This window comes from Schistocerca americana, chromosome 3 (genome assembly GCF_021461395.2).
Source record: "Schistocerca americana isolate TAMUIC-IGC-003095 chromosome 3, iqSchAmer2.1, whole genome shotgun sequence".
NCBI classification, from domain to species: domain Eukaryota; kingdom Metazoa; phylum Arthropoda; class Insecta; order Orthoptera; family Acrididae; genus Schistocerca; species Schistocerca americana.
In genome coordinates this window covers 756,336,020-756,356,129 of record NC_060121.1, presented here as the reverse complement: position 1 = coordinate 756,356,129, position 20,110 = coordinate 756,336,020, and the positions used below count along the sequence as shown (strand labels likewise).

The window sequence follows — 20,110 nt, the reverse complement described above, 5'->3', positions numbered from 1 at the left end:
CATTATTGTTACCAGACGTGACAGGACTGTGTACTAAATTTTACACCTTGTAGCCTTAGGAGGGATCTAAAACTGGTCATAAATGTTGAAATTTTTTGCCACCACATAGCTCCGTAGCATGTTAGAAACATTGTGTCTAATTTTCAGAATTTATTTCATGCTGCAAATGACACAAAAGAAATGTAGTTTCAATCAACGTGCAGTGTCACGATACTCTTCTACGCGACCCTGTCCTTGTTTGCGGTATTTATTTATTTTCTGCCATCAGAGAAGACAGCTGTATAGTATAGTAGCCTGTGAATCCGTTTACCGTGCGATTAATTACGATTTGTTAAAGAAACGCACACATGATGGAGAGCAAAACCTGACCGAAAACTTTAATAACCTCATTTAGAAGAGACGCGCAAAGACAATATTTTGCTCATCTGCTGTTGTTAAAATTTGCTCATATGATGCTTGTCTCGTGTTCAGTGTTGGTAACACTGGAAGAGTCTCTTATGAGGCTAGGATTTGATGCATGTCGCTTCACTGAAAACCTACTGAAGAAGACTGATGATGTGCGTATTACTAGTTCTGAAATGCCAGTAAAGGATATTGCCAAAAAGGCACGTCAGAATTGTCAGACTAGCAGAGAAAACTTACACGAATAAAGAGCTATATGGAGACCAGAAAGACCATATGTGTGGTTATGGCCAACATTAAGGTACTTATTTCTGTCATAAACGCCAGTAAAATATTTTTTCTGCATTTGCCGCAACTTTAAATTTTGAGTGAATAAGGAACACTTTCTGCTTAACAACCATTGCAGACAAAAAGGCCAAATTTGCTACAAACTTTGTATAAACTATAACACAACTTACTGTGGTACAGAATTTTGAAAGTGCGTTACTGTCAAATTTATTTAAACTCTTGTGAAATAAAAAATGCTACGTATCACGCATATAAATTTAAAAAATTGTTCGAGAGTTCTAACACTGATACTAAGAAACTGGTCCACACATTTGTTTATCTAATTACTAAGAATAGCTTGCCATGTTTTGAAAGCGAAAATGTTTCTCATATGATAGTATGTGTTCTAAAAGTATCCAGCAACGTCGTGACCAAATTATTTGACAAAACATTGAAAAAATAATCCATATTATAGCCAATAACATAATGACAACATGTACAGAATTTGATTCAGTTTTCTCTCAAACAGGAAAAGCTACATTAGGTTATATATACAGGGTGGTCCATTGATCGTGACCGGGCCAAATATCTCACGAAATAAGCGTCAAACGAAAAAACTACAAAGAACGAAACTTGTCTAGCTTGAAGAGGGAAATCAGATGGCACTATGATTGGCCCGCTAGATGGCGCCGCCATAGGTCAAACGGATATCAACTGCGATTTTTTAAATATGAACCCCATTTTTATTACACATTCGTGTAGTACGTAAAGAAATATGAATGTTTTAGTTGGACCATTTTTTTCCGCTTTGTGATAGATGGCGCTGTTATAGTGACAAACATATGTCTCACCACTTTGAGACACAGTTGGTAACAGGTAAGTTTTTTAAATTAAAATACAGAACGTAGGTACGTTTGAACATTTTATTTCGGTTGTTCCAATGTGATACATGTACCTTTGTGAACTTATCATTTCTGAGAACGTATGCTATTACAGCGTGATTACCTGTAAATACCACATTAATGCAATAAATGCTCAAAATGATGTGTGTCAACCTCATTGCATTTGGCAATACGTGTAATGACATTCCTCTCAACAGCGATTAGTTCGCCTTCCGTAATGTTCGCACATGCATTGACAATGCGCTGACGCATGTTGTCAGGCGTTGTCGGTGGATCACGATAGCAAATATCCTTCAACTTTCTCCACAGGAAGAAATCCAGGGACGTCAGATCCGGTGAACGTGCGGGCCATGGTATGGTGCTTCGACGAACAATCCACCCGCTATGAAATATGATATTCAATACCGCTTCAACCGCACGCGAGCTATGTGCCGGACATCCATCACGTTGGAAGTACATCGCCAGTCTGTCATTCAGTGAAACATCTTGTAGTAACATCGGTAGAACATTATGTAGGAAATCAGCATACATTGCACCATTTATATGACCATCGATATAATGGGGATCAATTATGGTTCAAATGGCTCTGAGCACTATGGGACTTAACATCTGTGGTCATCAGTCCCCTAGATCTTAGAACTACTTAAACCTAACTAACCTAAGGACATCACACACATCCATGATCGAGCCAGGATTCGAACCTGCGACCGTAGAGGTCACGCGGTTCCACACTGAAGCGCCTAGAACCGCACGGCCACACAGGCCGGCTGGGGGTCAATTATCCTTCCTCCCATAATGCCGCACCATACATTAACCCGCCAAGGTCGCTGATGTTCCACTTGTCGCAGCCATCGTGGATTTTCCGTTGCCCAATAGTGCATATTATGCCGGTTTACGTTACCGCTGTTGGTGAATGACGCGTCGTCGCTAAATAGAACGCGTGCAAAAAATCTGTCATCGTCCCGTAATTTCTCTTGTGCCCAGTGGCAGAACTGTACACGACGTTCAAAGTCGTCGCCATGCAATTCCTGGTGCGTAGAAATATGGTACGGGAGCAATCGATGTTGATGTAGCATTCTCAACACCGACGTTTTCGAGATTCCCGATTCTCGCTCAAATTGTCTGCTACTGATGTGCGGATTAGCCGCGACAGCAGCTAAAACACCTACTTGGGCATCATTATTCGTCGTGGCTGACGTTTCACATGTGGCTGAGCACTTCCTGTTCCCTTAAATAACGTAGCTATCCGGCGAACGGTCCGGACACTTGGATGATGTCGTCCAGGATACCGAGCAGCATACATAGCACACGCCCGTTGGGCATTTTGATCACAATAGCCATACATCAACACGGTATCGACCTTTTCCGCAATTGGGAAGCAGTCCATTTTAACACGGGTAATGTATCACGAAGCAAATACCGTCCTCACTGGCGGAATGTTACGCGATACAACGTAGTTATACGTTTGTGACTATTACAGAGCCATCCTATCACAAAGCGAAAAAAGTGGCCCAAGTAAACGATTCATATTTCTTTACGTACTACACGAATATGTAATAAAAAATGGGGGTTCCTATTTAAAAAAAAAAACGCAGTTGATATCCGTTTGACCTATGGCAGCGCCATCTAGCGGGGGAACCACAGTGCCATCTGGTTTCCCCCTTCAAGCTAGACAAGTTTCGTTCTGTGTAGTTTTTTCGTTTGACGCTTATTTCGTGAGGAATTTGGTCCGGTCACTATCAATGGACCTCCCTGTATATACAGTCATGTATTTTCTCATACGTCGCCCTTAACAAATCTCCTACAGATTTAATCTCGTCTCCTTCCTAGAATATTCTATATGAACAATAAATAAAATTTCGTAGTTTGTTATCCTCTCTGATGTCACAGTTTTGATGGCCAGCATTATAAGATCGGTAGTAACGCTGCTTGTCTGTGTGTGTGGTGTGCAGCAGAGGGCCGGTGGACGCAGCTGAGCCCGCGCGGGGACTGCCCGCCGTGCCTGCAGGAGCACACGGCCGTGGCGCACCGCGACTCGCTCTACGTCTTCGGCGGCGAGCTGGGCTTCTCAGGGGGCACCGAGACGCCACTCTGGGTCTACCACGTCAAGGTGAGTCTATAACACCCCCCCCCCCCCCCCTGCTTCCCTGGATTGCGAAATTACAAGTTAACAATGCCCGTGAATTGTGAATTTTGACCCGTGTCGGGATAAGGCATCCGAATCCGAAGTAAATAAGGAAACAGGAGACGTTATAACTTGATCGTTATTGAATGCGTAATTTCATTCAATAACGATCGGTAAATGAAATAATGGAATTAATTTGGAAATATATTTTGCCAGTGGAAATTTTGCCGAAAGACATGATTAAGTTGTAAAAGCAATTAAAAAATCGGTCGCCACCTCAACTGATGAGCGACAGTACTGTTAAGTACGTGAATAATTGTGTCAAAAATTATATTTACCTGTTTGTAGCGCAGCAGGTGGAACAAGAACTTTTACGTAAGTGCTGTGTCAGGCTCAGTAGTCATATAAAACAATGTCATAACAATCTAACTACACTTAAACATTAATTTTTATAATTATTTTGTTCATAATTGGCAGCGAAGTGCAATGCTGACAACACAGATAATTATCCATCGATATTTTGAATAATGGACTGTCATTCTGTTTTTAAAATTAGGTACTTTGCACAGTTTAATCTACTGATAATGAAATATATTGCCAATAATTGATTAAATATGTTTTGAATGATAATAATTCATTAATTGGGCGATTGTAAGGTGGAATAAGCTTTATAGTTTCATGAATATCCTTGAACTAACTTCAGCTGAATATGCATTGAAATAAATCGTAATAATCAAGTTTATTACTTCAGTCTATTATTAAGTTACTCAGTTGGCGTAAGCTTATTAAGTGCAATAATTAACTACGATAACCAATCGTTCAAAACAGTCTAAAATTTACTCTTCACCGTCTATGCAAATAATTTGATAATTAACATATTTTCTCTTGATAGTGGCGTGACACACTCGGTTCAGTAAGGTAAGGATCGGAAGGAACCTACTTGGTGATACTGACGGGTGGAATGTAACTGCAATACTTCGATTATAAAGTGCTTGTTATTAATTGTTCAACTTCAGAAAAAAGCACAGTCACTGGCAAGCCTTCTACAATTTTATCTTACGAAAATTACATAGATCTTACTTCCCTCGTTGTCGGTAGATCGACGGAAGTCCACGGCGGCGACATAATGTGGCAGCGGGCTTTTACTGTTGCGATTTGGGCCCACAGTGAGCTTCACATTTAAGCCCTCGTTTCTGCCCATGCCCATTAATCCATAATAACTTGCCCGGCCATGCTTCCAGATACGCCGACCATTACTTTCCCGTCGTACTTAGATCCACACACTAGCCGTTACATGTAACACAGCTAGGACTAGCAGCACTCGACTGGACGTCTTACTCCGAGCACGGCGTCACTGCTACTACTACCCGCTGGCGCGGTCCCGCGCCCAGCGGCACGACAAAACAATCTCTCTGACTTCAACGTTAACTAAATATGCCCTGACTTGTCAGTGTTAAATACTATGTAATTTAAACATAGTATTTACAATACATATTTACACTAGACAATACATCGTATACAAACAGTTTCATGTGTTAAGTAAGCGAAAAAATTCATAGCAAGGACTGCGTTGTAGTGTCACAAGCCTGCCGGACGCACGAGAGCCAGGCCTGCGTCGCTTACAAACTGCTTTCTAAAACAGCACAAAACTTTCTTCGGTCGTCGTTGGCGTAGCTTCTCTAGTACGAGGACCCTGTTCGTACAAAATCCCGTTTTTCAACCTCACCTCCGTTCAATGCGACTGCCTGTACGCCCGCATGGTACCACTCTACTGGTCGACGTCGGATCGTCAGTAACGTACTCATCATCCACGTACTTCTTCCTGTGGGCGCAGCCTTCATTGTGCCAAACGAGTGGAAGTCGCAAGGTACGAGATCTGGGCTGTAGGGGTGATGAGGAAGAACAGTCCAGTGACGTTTTGTGGGCCCCACACGGGCGCGCAGACTTGAGTGAGTTCTTGCATTGTCATGGAGAATGTGAAGTTTGTTTGCATTCTTGCGGCGACGAGCACATTGCAGAAGTCGTACATGTGTGCAACCGGCCGGCACGTAGGAACTCGGAAAGGTTTGCGCGGCCTTGTTGCAATGATGAGAGACGCCTCTGAGCCGTGTGCGGCTCGCGTTCATGTCGTTCATAGCTTGGCATCTTGTAATAGCGATAGTGGCGTCTCGTTTTCTTAGTGTGTTCACTGGCGCCACTACGTTTGCTCGCCTTGTCCCCCCGTTAGTGGCAGCAGCAGCGCTTATCGATAGCGCGCGCTGTGGTACCATCTTTGGAGTGGCCTCTAGTATTTCCAGGTCGCCATGTGTCGAGCGAGTTGAGTTGGGACGGGGCAGTAGCGAGGTCTGGACAGCCAGTTCTCACCCGACCGCTGGCGACACACATGCACTGTCCGACGGAAGGATGTGGTCGCGAGAGTGCACGACCACGGCAAGGACCGGATTCAGCGAGTAGTTGAATGGACCGTGATATTCGAATAGTGCAACTTTCACCTGTGTGTATGTGTCCGCCCGTCGAAATGTCCTCATGGCAATAAGTTGTCACTCGACGATTTATACGGGGATCTTCCCTGTGCCTGACTTGAGTGGGGACGACCGTTTGTTGGTCGTTCGGTCGGTAGTCGCAGCGGACGACGTGCATTTTGTGCCGACTTAAAATTCGTCCGTGTTGTTTCACAGTAGCTGGTTTTAGTATGGTGAGTTGTTGGTGGAATTGTTTTCCCGGATCCGTGTGTATGTTGTGCTTTTGAATGAGCAGTTATTTTAATGCTGTCTGTACTGGATTTGGCGAGGAGTGGCGAACGGACATCAGTTCGGCTTCGGACGGAGCAGCGAGGAGGTCCGCAGCGTGAGGGCAGGCTGGGACCGTTGGCCGCGTGCAGGCACTGTCGTGGATTGGTTAGTCGGTCGGTCGGCGCTAAGTTACCCCTAGTGAGAGTTGCCACCCTGTTACGTGACTACAACTCTTGGCTGCCTGTCTCACCGCTTACATAGCTGTAGCACCTTCCTCAGGTCGATCCAAGGAGCACTGTCTGTGGATCACTCTGTCTTATTTGGACAAGATGCCATAATTGTCTAAAATTTACCCTGATATTTTAACATGTTGCCTTCCCCACTTGTAATTCCGGCCTTCAACCGTTAATCGTTTGCAACATTTCTTGTGGCATTCAGCCGACAAATAATTTTCAATCCTGTTTTAGTGAGGCCTTCAGCCGTCACTATAGCTTTTTACAAGTTATTAAGATTATTAGAAAGGGTTTTGGTATTTTTAAAGTGTAATCGTCCACCTTATTGGTAATTCAGGCATTCAGCCGTTGTGTATTTTTGAAATTGGTGGTGGTGGTGGTGGTTAGTGTTTAACGTCCCGTCGACAACGAGGTCATTAGAGACGGAGCGCAAGCTCGGGTTAGGGAAGGATTGGGAAGGAAATCGGCCGTGCCCTTTCAAAGGAACCATCCCGGCATTTGCCTGAAACGATTTAGGGAAATCACGGAAAACCTAAATCAGGATGGCCGGAGACGGGATTGAACCGTCGTCCTCCCGAATGCGAGTCCAGTGTGCTAACCACTGCGCCACCTTGCTCTTTTGAAATTGCTTCTGGCCTTCAGCCGACGAATAATTTTGAACCTTCTTAATCAGGCCTTCAGCCGTTGATTGTGTGTAACATTGCTTTTGGCCTTCAGCCGACAATAACTTGCATTTCTGCTAATAAGGCTTTCAGCCGCCAGTGTAGCAAAATCTTTTAAAAATGATTGTTGAGAGTTTTTTTTTAAATTAAGTGTATATGTTTTCTGTGCAACCAACGGTAACTGATTAGGCCCCGTCCACATCTTTCCTGCTTTTCCTAAGTCCCACGTCTCAGCCTCTCAACAGTTCATCATGCTTCACTTCACTGTCTGGTCTCTGTAATCATTCTCCAAGCGCCTACGAACACAAGCGATCCTCTGATTTTATGCCAAAAGTAAGTTAATGAGAGCTCTTTGCTTGGAACGAGCCTCCGTTACAGACGCCATTTTGAAGGCTACGTTTAGGATCTCTACCTATCGAAAGCGGAAGACCTCAACTTCTGCAGAAAGACGTCTTATATCCACACAAAAAAGTGAATTTTTGATCGTTACACTTCCAACCAAATCAATGAATCTGACATGTAGGAAACTTTTTTGGAACACAATACTTACATTACTTAACCCTAGATTACTAAACCCTCATAAAATTACGATTATAGTTGGTACATCTCCGTGGATCCCGCCATTCTGGGCACATGAGTGACACATGCTCTTGATTACCTTTGTGGCAAACATTGTTGTTAACAATGGCTGTACTATTTATTGCCTGTCCACAGCAGTTTGCTGACACTGATTCTCTTTTAAATATTATGAATGTTTAGAAATAGTGTCTCTGTTTTCCAATAGTAGGCATATTTGCTTTATTGTTTAAAATTTATCTTAGTGTGGCATCTTAGGTGAAATATCAAGAGTCAAGGTTAGAAGAGTAGTACTTTATATCACAAGGCCCCTCAATGCTAAGCTCGCCTTTTGCTACTGAATTTAGCACAATATCGATGGAGCTGAGTTTGATTTTGACACTAATATGTTGGGTGACTTGCTTGGGGAATGTCTCCTTAGTAGCAGCAACAGAACCTACAACTACCTCATTCTGTCTAAGCAAATGAAGAATATACTCCCTTTTCGAGTAGAATACGGTACTCTCCGAGTCATAATAATTATACTGTAATAACTTGTTCTAGTACATAATATAAATTATGACTTCTTTTCCAATAACGTTCTGAGCAGTAAAATTGTTATTGCGACGGGCGTTTGAAAAGTCCGTGCAAAGTACGAGAGATGGCACCACCGGCGCGTATCGAGGTCATGTTTAATTAGTAACATCTTTGGAAAGAACGAACACCAAGTTTCAGCGATTGGTCTATTTCTTTGTGTTTGGAATTCCTGTGAATCAGGAAGTCGAGTGATTGCCAAGAAATGGACGAAAAAGAACATTACTTTATGAAAGGCAAAAACGCCTCACGAGACTAAAGAAATGGAAATGAGCGTTTGGCGTCATTGGCGGGGAGGCCCTTTGCGGGGCAGGTCCGGCCGCCTTGGTGCAGGTCATATTACGTTCGACACCACATTGGGCGACCTGCGCGCCGGATGGGGATGAAATTATGAGGAAGACAGCACAACACCCAGTCCCCGAGCGGAGAAAATCCCCGACCCAGCCGGGAATCGAACCCGGCCCCTTAGGACGACAATCCGACATCCTGACCACTCACCTACAGGGGCGGACAGAGACTAAAGAGAAGATTGATAAACAATACTTTGACTCTGCACCTTCGATCAGAATAGTTTATAAGTCGTTTCAAAGTTTTCGGAGTGGCCATATAGGCACAAGTGATGCTGAATGTTCTGGACGCCCTGTGGAGCTTACGACTCCAGAAATCATTGATAAAATCCATGATATGGAGGTGGATGACAGAAGAGTTAAGGTGCGTGAGATTGCTAGTGCTGTGGGCATCTCGAATGAATGGGTACATAATATTTTGCATAAACATTTGGACATGAGAAAGCTATCCGCAAGATGGGATCCGCGATTGCTCACGCTTGATCAAAAATGGAATCGTGTGAAGCGTTGCAAAGATGGTTTGCAACTGTTCAGGAAGAATCTGCAGGACTTCAAGCGTCGTTTCGTCACTGTGGATGAAACATGGATACATTACTATGTTCCTGAGACCAAACAACAATCTAAACAATGGGTTACCAAGGGAGAATCTGCACCAAAAAAGGCGAATACCATTCCTTCGGCCTGAAAGGTTATGGAGACTGTCTTTTGGGATTCGCAAGGGATAATCCTCATCGACTAACAGGAATAGGGTAAAACTATTACAGGTGAATATTATTCTTCGTTACTGGACTGTTTGAAAACCGAGCTGCAAGAAAAACGTCGGCGACTGGACCGCAAGAAAGTCATTTTCCATCACGACAATGCACCAGCACACACCTCAGCAGTTGTGGTCGCAAAATTAATGGAAATACGATTCCAACTCGGTTCACATCCCCCCTGTTCTCCAGACTTGGCTCCCTCGGACTACTATTTGTTCCCCAATTTGAAGAAACGGCTGGCGGGACAAAGATTTTATTCAAACGAGGAGTTCTCAGTTCGCATAAGGGACGGGTACTGCATACTGTATTTGGTATGAAAAGACATTACAGTACCATGCAGAAAGAATTTGAGGATTTAGATGACAATGAAAGAGCCAAAAATTACACCGATCGACAGTCGGGATTCATGTTCTGCACCTCAAGAAGTACTTTGTGCTACATTTGCTGGTATGGAGCACGTGCAGAAATTGGTGGTACTAACAGCAAAATATCTGAAGTCGCGCGCATTATTCCATTGTCATTTCTAACAGTTTGTAGTGGAACGAAGAGAAGGGAGACTTCATGTATTACTGCAAAGTACATTGGTTACGTCCAGGAACATGCCTGAAACGATTTTTCGATCTAAAACTGGCTATTTTTGAGTTCATGAAGTAAAAAGGAATGCAGGAACGAAAATTAGAACATCCGGAATGGATAACAGACTTCGCATTGTTAGTGGGCTTGCCTGCACACTGCCCACAATAACACGTTGGAAGGTAACTTTTCTCTGATTTTACGGGGGTGCATTTAAAAGGAAAATCGTGTTGCGCAAAGGACACGTTCTGACAAAAACAGTTCAGTTCCCTAACCTCACTGGCTTTAAAGAAAACACAAGGTTTGAAGAAATCGTTGTGGACTTGAAAGAATTACAAGTTGGTTGGTTGGTTGTTTGGGGAAGGAGACCAGACAGCGTGGTCATCGGTCTCATCGGATTAGGGAAGGATGGGGAAGGAAGTCGGCCGTGCCCTTTTAGAGGAACCATCCCAGCATTTGCCTGGAGTGATTTAGGGAAATCACGGAAAACCTAAATCAGGATGGCCGGACGCGGGATTGAACCGTCGTCCTCCAGAATGCGAGTCCAGTGTCTAACCACTGCGCCACCTCTCTCGCTGAATTACAAGTATAGTTTTATAAAGATTTTGAGGACAGTCTTGCATCTGTTTTCAAGCTGTTTTAGAGACCGTTTGCCATTTCAGTTGAACTATCCCCTGTGCACAAGCGGATATAACCGACTGACCTGCAAGGTAATTCCAGTTTTAATAACAAATATTTTTGCATCAAAACTGTCCAGTACGTCTACATCGCTTTCCTCAGGTAGTCTCCATAATGAGCTTACAAAAGTGCTACAATATTGCGATCGACATATTTGTGTCAACGAGCCGGCCGAAGTGGCCGTGCGGTTAAAGGCGCTGCAGTCTGGAACCGCAAGACCGCTACGGTCGCAGGTTCGAATCCTGCCTCGGACATGGATGTTTGTGATGTCCTTAGGTTAGTTAGGTTTAACTAGTTCTAAGTTCTAGGGGACTAATGACCTCAGCAGTTGAGTCCCATAGTGCTCAGAGCCATTTGAACCATTTGTGTGCACGACCTTTTTTCTGTTATGAAATTCAATAAGTCTCGATTACGTGCAAACTGACTGCGAAACTCTGGGAAATTTTGTGTGTCTGTCCGTATGTCGACGGTTCGTATCAAATAAAAATTATGTCTTCGGCACATCAAAAGTAATTAAATAACACTGAAAATTTTTTTTATTGTGCGAGCGGTTCTAGACGCTAGTCCGGAACCGCGCGACCGCTATGGTCGCAGGTTCGAATCCTGCCTCGGGCATGGGTGTGTGTGATGTCCTTAGGTTAGTTAGGTTTAACTAGTTCTAAGTTCTAGGGGACTGATGACCTGAGAAGTTAAGTCCCATAGTGCTTAGAGCCATTTGAACCATTTTTTTAAATTAAAAACAAACATAAATCTCACGGCTGGTTCTGTCGCTGGTAGGGGCGTTAGTGTCGTTCTGTCAAGCACACTGACAAGTGAATGGTCCAGTCCGACATACCGAAACATACCCTGAAAGTTTTCACACAGGAAGAATACACCGAAAGAAATGCGATGTCAAAATTTTAGTTGCTAAAGTGCACTGCAAGTATTTTTTTATGTTACAGTTACTCAATTTTGTCGCACGAAGAACCGCTTTTATCAGCAATTTGAGCAGCCCTTCATGCCTAGCGCGCGATTTGGCATATAAGCAGACGCAGAGAATATAGTGTGAAGTCCAAAGTGTAACCACGCAAATTTTAAGCACTTAAACCGAATCAAAAACGTCTCAGGTCATTACTTTTTTGAACAACCTGCAGTCCATAAACTGTTGCAGATGTAATTATTACACAAGTGACTGGCAGAGGAGAGAAAATCGGGGTAGTGTGTGATGTTACAGGCGACTTTAATTTTGTGCTATGAAATATTTTAAAACAATTCCTGTAGCACAGTTCTTATGATAATTTTTCAATACAGTATGTTTTACTAGTAATGAAACGTTTCCTTGGTTATTCGCTGTAGTCATCACTTTTGTAAACCCTCCTGTCCAGTTTTGTAAAGGCCTCGTCGATACAATTTTGGAGCTCGAGCTGCTACTGTTGTTATGGTAGGTGAGTTCGTGAAAGTAACAGAATAGGCGAACGAAGGTTCTGCCAACACTCCAACAAATTAATAACAAAGTCACACAAATGAGTTAAAATATTTACTTATCTTTGTGACTAGTTGAATACTGACGTCTGTAACACTGCTTGTAGTATAACACAAAAAAGGCCCTCAATGGCTAAGTGCAAATAATCGTAGGTAAACTTCACAGTACATAGCAAATGCAATTTACAACAACTGTCTGTACATTTCTAAAAGTTCACTAAACGATATTCCATGTCTAAGTCAGTCCTGGACGATGATCTATAACCAACTGGGCGAGAGCTGCTCATCTATCTTCCGAGTAGGCTTCTCTCTGTTGTCGTCCGGTCATTGGCGGATTGTACTCGGCCGGCAGTTGGCCGAGGCGAAGTCGATGTCTTCATCCTCAGCGCCGCCCGTGGCGCTGGTGTGTCTATAGCACTGGCACCAGCTTACATCTTTGCACCTGTGGTGCTTTTGCCCTGGCTGTGTCTTGTTCGGACCACACAGCAATCATAAAGATGTGAAGTGCAGTACTGGATTATTGAGAGGCTGAATCACAGAATTAGTTACGGGTGGAATCCTAATTATATTAACAGAATTATGGTCGTCTTCCTAAACACGGATGTTCTGACCAGGCCAACAGCCCAACAAAAACAGTAAATTTTTCTGCAATTTGTTCAAATCAAATGGCTCTAAGCACTATGGGACTTAACAAGTGGTTCAAATGGCTCTGAGCACTATGGGACTTAACTGCTGTGGACATCAGTCCCCTAGAACTTAGAACTACTTAAACCTAACTAACCTATGTACATCACACACATCCATGCCCGAGGCAGGATTCGAACCTGCGACCGTAGCGGTCGCGCGGTTCCAGACTGTAGCGCCTAGAACCGCTCGGCCTCCTCGGCCGGCGGGACTTAACATCTGAGGTCATCAGTCCCCTAGACTTAGAACTACTTAAACCGAACTAACCTAAGGACAACACACACATCCACGCCCGGGGCAGGATTCGAACCTGCGACCGTAGCAGCAGCACATTTCTCGACTGAAGCGCCTAGAACCGCTCGGTCACAACGGCCGGCTCTGCAATTGGTAAGAAGACCTTTTTGTTGTAATATTGGACATTATTCTCTCCCATCTTTTTTTGATTTTGCTGCGTCGAATACTAGATTTTTACAATTCGACAGTCAATTTTTAAATTTTTGGTCGTAAAGTTCATTGAAATTCCTGAAGACAGATATAAAGCTGCCGAAACAATAATTCACAGACATTATCACTGGCATTGTTGTACACGAATGTGTCATAGTATTCATCGACTGCACAAGCGCCACAGTCTTTTTTCGCTCGAAATGATAAAGTGCGGTTCTTACACGAAACTTGATTGATTGGCTTTATACACAGCATTTTAAGGGGTAACAAGAAGTTTTATCTTCACCTCAGCAATAAATTTCTCTGTAGTATTACTTATTAATGACAGCACATCTACACGTTTTATTGAAGTAAATTTCGTAATTTTACCACTCCCTTTTCCGTATAATTTCGTGACTGTTTAAACAAGCCGAAGAAGCCTGGAAGTCAGTCATACGCAATTCAGATGGTCCAGTCCCGGAGATCTCCCTAGGTAACGGAGCACTGACTCTCACGAGAAGTTCTAAATCTTTGGAATAATTTTTCTCTCACACTTTTACGAGTTTCATTTTGATGCGAATATCGTACTTCATGTAAGTCTTTCTTCCATTTATACAATTCACGTTCAGATGTTACGAAACGAAACCCGCTTTGTCTTCTTCCTCGTTCGTTTAATCAAAAAATTTACAGCCTTTTCTTTGTCACCGGAGGCTATTACTGAACTTCTTTTCTTTGCACTAGGAAGGTACTGTATTTAATTAGAACTACAATCATCATCTGAGCCACAGTTCACAGAATTGCCAGAGTCATTTCCTGTTTCTTCAATGTTTCCACATTTTCTAAAGAAATATCGACATCATTTGAATGAGTGTCCAAGAAATTAGTTAGCAAACAACACATAATGAGGTCTTCAGCAGAAGTAGGTGATTCCGACTGCGTACCATGTTCTTCATGTTCTGACCAGGCCAAAAAATTGAAAACATTAACTGGATTCCACAGTACTGTGAAACTCTGGAACCTGCAGCAAGACAGATGCTATTGGCAAGCACATACGAAGAAAATACAAAGCCAGTTAATTCAGTTTTATCTCCTTTGTCAACTCTTAGCGATAACGCAGAAGCAGCTGCTAATAATTATAGATATTAAATGAGTTGCTAATTGAGCTAATAGTAACTGTGAACGACTTAGTCAACGAAGCTATCAAAGGGAAATGAAATTCGCTTTACAAATTACAATCGCGTTGTGCTGTTTTATCTGCTTACCGATGTTGCGTCAGTCACAGATGTGTCCCGTCAGTGTTGGGCATGTGCTGTCTGTTACAACTATGGTAGGGATGTACAACTCTCCAGCCGCCTGGCGAATCTGGCAATTTTTGGCTTTTTTTTTAATGCTTGCCTCGCGCCTTAGCAGCTAAACGTTTCACAGTGAATTTCTTTCGGTTCAATCACCCTGTGTGAAAAATTTCACGTTTCGATATGTCGGACTGGACCATTCCCTTGAATGTTGTGAATGTGGTAGAATGCAATAATATGCGCTGAGGTGACAAAAGTCATGGAATACCTCATAATATCGTGTCGGACCTCCTTCTGCCTGGTGCAGAGCAGCGTGGCGTGGCGTGGACTCAAGAACTCGTTGGAAGAAATATTGAGCCATAGCCGTCCGTAACTGCGAAAGTGTTGCCGGTGCAGGATTTTGCGCGCTAACTGACCTCTAGATTATGTCCCATAAATGTTTGATGGGGTTCATGTTGGGCGATCTGGGTGGCCGAATCATTCGCTCGAATTATCCAGAAGGTTCTTCAAGCCAACCGCGAACAACTGTGGCACGATGACGCGACGCATTTTCATCCATGAAAATTCCATCGTCATTTGGGAACTCCCAAGAAAATGATGAGCTGCAACAAATGAACGCATCAGTTTCACATAAAACAGTTTCTTTGTGCTCTGTCAAAACATATGTTTTTAACGTTTTTGAAGTTGCGTTTCGTTTTGGAAGTTTGGACTCTTGAATTCCTATGTTGTAACATAGTTCACACCCGTTTATTGGCAGTTTTCATTCCTGTGAGACGCCTATGTGTTATCTCGCCTGCTCACACTATTCATCACATTTAGAAGCGACGGTATTCTTACCACATGACTCATATTCTATATCCAGAGAATAGTATGACAACTGCCAAGATTACAGAAAGAGAACAAACATTTCAGTACCGAACGGACAGAATATATATAGAGGGTGAGTCAAATGAAAACAAATTTGCAATAACAAATCGAAATTTCGCCCCATTATCCTGTAAATTGGTAAGCGTGCTATAAACAGCGTGCAGAATGGCCTGTAGATGCCTGCATAGTGCAGATGCACATATACCATCGCAGTATCAGTATGAAGATGGCCGCCACACTTGCAACTTGCACCAGGGAAGAACAGCGTTCTGTTATTCGGTTTTTGCGTAGTGAAGATGTGAAACCTATTGAAATCCATCGACGATTGAAGGTTCAGTACGGTGACTCATGTTTGTCATAGCAGCAAGTCTATGAATGGAGTAGGAAGTTCGCAAATTGTGTGACTTCAGTGGAAGATGCTCCTCGTCCAGGTCAGGCACAACGAGTTGTGACTCTACAGAACATTGCAGCAGTTGCCATAGTGATGGAAAACCGCCGACTGACACTGAATGACATTGCAGCATGTTTATGCAGGTTGCTGTCAGCAGGTGTCCTTTTGCAACATGACAATGCAAGGGCCCACACTGCCAGTACAACAGTTGCAACAATCACAGACCTGCATTTTGAGTGTTTTCCTCATCCAGCATACCCACCAGACCTTGCCCCAAGTAATTTCCATATGTCTGGACCATTCAAAGACGCAATGGGATGAAAGAAGTTCCGTTCTGATGAAGAGGTACGCCACGCGGTGCACGAGTGGTTGCGCGGACAACCAAAAGAATTTTTTTATAAAGCAATTTATGCACTTTGTAAGCGCTGGAGGACTTGCATTCAGCATGGGGGAGGTTATGTTGAAAAGTGTTATATAGCTTTGGCCCACTTCTGCACAATAAATAATATTTTAAAAAAAGTTTTCATTTGACTGACCCTCGTATATGGCACGAGAGAGTTTTGAACACGGCTCGCCCGGTTGGTAGTCCAACACCATGACCACTTACCCATGACGCCGTTACTGTGTTGGGCTGCCCTTTATTGCACTTCTTGTTCTTAGACTGTTCACTGTTTCTATTTTGCATTTTTTTACAGTTCAGTATACCTTCTTCCTGTTTTCATACTTGATCTATGTTAAGTTTGTGGCGGGCCAATCACTGGGCCATCTTACCACTAAAACTGAAGGGGGTACAATGGGGAGTTTCCCTCGTTATCAAAGGCAGTCGCGTCGGTCATCTGTTGCCATAGCCCGATAACGCCAGATTTCGCCGCACTGTGCTAACGGATACGTTCGTTCACACGCATCCAGATCGCCGGAAGGATTTCCAGAGTCCATGTAAATGACACAGCATCAGAACCATTCACCCCAGAGGCAGGCGTCCCACAAGGAGCCGTATTATCTCCAGTACTGTACGCGCTGTACATGCCTGACGTCCCGACCCCAAGAGACGCCAACGGAAAATTGGCGCTATATGCGGACAATACCGCCTACTGGTGCACAGGCCTCCGGACAGACATCATACAACGAAAAGCCACAAGATACTTGACCAGACTCGAAGACTGGATGACAAAATGGAGGATAAGGCCAAACCCCACAAAAACATAAACAGTGCTATTCCAGCACCGAAACCTGACTCGAAGACGACAACAAAAACGTACCGACATCACCCTCAGACTCTGGAACCAACCCCTACAACTCACAGACTCCGCAAGATACCTCGGGGTATTCCTTGACAAACACCTAAACTGTAAGACTCATCTTCAGCACCTACTAAACAAAACAAGAAAAGACAAAAAACCTCATGAGACAAGTCCATGGCCGACTGTATGCATGTTCCACCAGGGCAGCCACACACACATACAAAACATACATCAGACCTATTTACGAATACGCCTCAGCGCAACTAGGCGGTATACCCAAGACCGTAGCGAAAAAGCTATACGCATCAGAGCGACGACTACAGCGCAGCATCGCAAAACTACAACCTCGCACCCCAAGCAACCAAGGATACGAGATCACAGACATGACACCGCTCCAGAGAAGACTCGTCAAACTCAGAGCAAGATTTTGTTGTTTTTTTTGTTGTCTTCAGTTCTGAGACTGGTTTGATACAGCTCTCCATGCTACTCTATCCTGTGCAAGCTTCTTCATCTCCCAGTACTCACTGCAACCTACATCCTTCTGAATCTGCTTAGTGTATTCATCTCTTGGTCTCCCTCTACTATTTTTACCCTCCACGCTGCCCTCCAATGCTAATTTAGTGATCCCATGATGCCTCAGAACATGTCCTACCAACCGGTCCCTTCTTCTTGTCAAGTCGTGCCACAAACTCCTCTTCTCCCCAGTTCTATTCAATACCTCCTCATTAGTTATGTGATCTACCCATCTAATCTTCAGCATTCTTCTGTAGCACCACATTTCGAAAGCTTCTATTCTCTTCTTGTCCAAACTATTTATCGTCCATGTTTCACTTCCATACATGGCTACTCTCCATACAAATAATTTCATAAACGACTTCCTGACACTTAAATCTATACTCGCTGCTAACAAATTTCTCTTCTTCAGAAACGCTTTCCTTGCCATTGCCAGTCTGCATTTTATATCGTCTCTACTTCGACCATCATCAGTTATTTTGCTCCCCAAATAGCAAAACTCCTTTACTATTTTAAGTGTCTCATTTCCTAATCTAATTCCTTCAGCATCACCCGACTTAATTCGACTACATTCCATTATCCTTGTTTTGCTTTTGTTGATGTTCATCTTATATCCACCTTTCAAGACACTGTCCATTCCGTTCAACTGCTCTTCCAAGTCCTTTGCTGTCTCTGACAGAATTACAATGTCATCGGCGAACCTCAACGTTTTTATTTCTTCTCCATGGACTTTAATACCTACTCCGAATTTTTCTTTTGTTTCCTTTACTGCTTGCTCAATATACAGATTGAATAACATCGGGGACAGGCTACAACCCTGTCTCACTCCCTTCCCAACCACTGCTTCCCTTTCATGCCCCTCGACTCTTATAACTGCCATTTGGTTTCTGTACAAATTGTAAATAGCCTTTCGCTAGCTGTATTTTACCCCTACCACCTTTAGAATTTGAAAGAGAGTATTCCAGACAACATTGTGAAAAGCTTTCTCTAAGTCTACAAATGCTAGAAAAGTAGGTTTGCCTTTCCTTAATCTATTTTCTAAGATAAGTCGTTGGGTCAGTATTGCCTCACGTGTTCCAACATTTCTGCAGAATCCAAACTGATCTTCGCCGAGGTCGGCTTCTACACTCCTGGAAATGGAAAAAAGAACACATTGACACCGGTGTGTCAGACCCACCATACTTGCTCCGGACACTGCGAGAGGGCTGTACAAGCAATGATCACACGCACGGCACAGCGGACACACCAGGAACCGCGGTGTTGCCCGTCGAATGGCGCTAGCTGCGCAGCATTTGTGCACCGCCGCCGTCAGTGTCAGCCAGTTTGCCGTGGCATACGGAGCTCCATCGCAGTCTTTAACACTGGTAGCATGCCGCGACAGCGTGGACGTGAACCGTATGTGCGGTTGACGGACTTTGAGCGAGGGCGTATAGTGGGCATGCGGGAGGCCGGGTGGACGTACCGCCGAATTGCTCAACACGTGGGGCGTGAGGTCTCCTCAGTACATCGATGTTGTCGCCAGTGGTCGGCGGAAGGTGCACGTGCCCGTCGACCTGGGACCGGACCGCAGCGACGCACGGATGCACGCCAAGACCGTAGGATCCTACGCAGTGCCGTAGGGGACCGCACCGCCACTTCCCAGCAAATTAGGGACACTGTTGCTCCTGGGGTATCGGCGAGGACCATTCGCAACCGTCTCCATGAAGCTGGGCTACGGTCCCGCACACCGTTAGGCCGTCTTCCGCTCACGCCCCAACATCGTGCAGCCCGCCTCCAGTGGTGTCGCGACAGGCGTGAATGGAGGGACGAATGGAGACGTGTCGTCTTCAGCGATGAGAGTCGCGTCTGCCTTGGTGCCAATGATGGTCGTATGCGTGTTTGGCGCCGTGCAGGTGAGCGCCACAATCAGGACTGCATACGACCGAGGCACACAGGGCCAACACCCGGCATCATGGTGTGGGGAGCGATCTCCTACACTGGCCGTACACCACTGGTGATCGTCGAGGGGACACTGAATAGTGCACGGTACATCCAAACCGTCATCGAACCCATCGTTCTACCATTCCTAGACCGGCAAGGGAACTTGCTGTTCCAACAGGACAATGCACGTCCGCATGTATCCCGTGCCACCCAACGTGCTCTAGAAGATGTAAGTCAACTACCCTGGCCAGCAAGATCTCCGGATCTGTCCTCCATTGAGCATGTTTGGGACTGGATGAAGCGTCGTCTCGCGCGGTCTGCACGTCCAGCACGAACGCTGGTCCAACTGAGGCGCCAGGTGGAAATGGCATGGCAAGCCGTTCCACAGGACTACATCCAGCATCTCTACGATCGTCTCCGTGGGAGAATAGCAGCCTGCATTGCTGCGAAAGGTGGATATACACTGTACTAGTGCCGACATTGTGCATGC

The 20,110-nt window shown here is 44.4% G+C and overlaps 1 protein-coding gene across 1 annotated transcript in view; it reads left to right on the top strand.

Annotated features, from left to right (window-relative positions):
• The window catches only part of LOC124606371, a 363,147-nt gene that overhangs the window by 316,779 nt on the left and 26,258 nt on the right, over positions 1 to 20,110 (top strand). Inside the window, exon 3 of the mRNA XM_047138355.1 lies at positions 3,524 to 3,681. Coding sequence (XP_046994311.1) covers positions 3,524 to 3,681 — 158 coding nt within the window. The remainder of the gene's footprint in view (positions 1 to 3,523; positions 3,682 to 20,110) is intronic.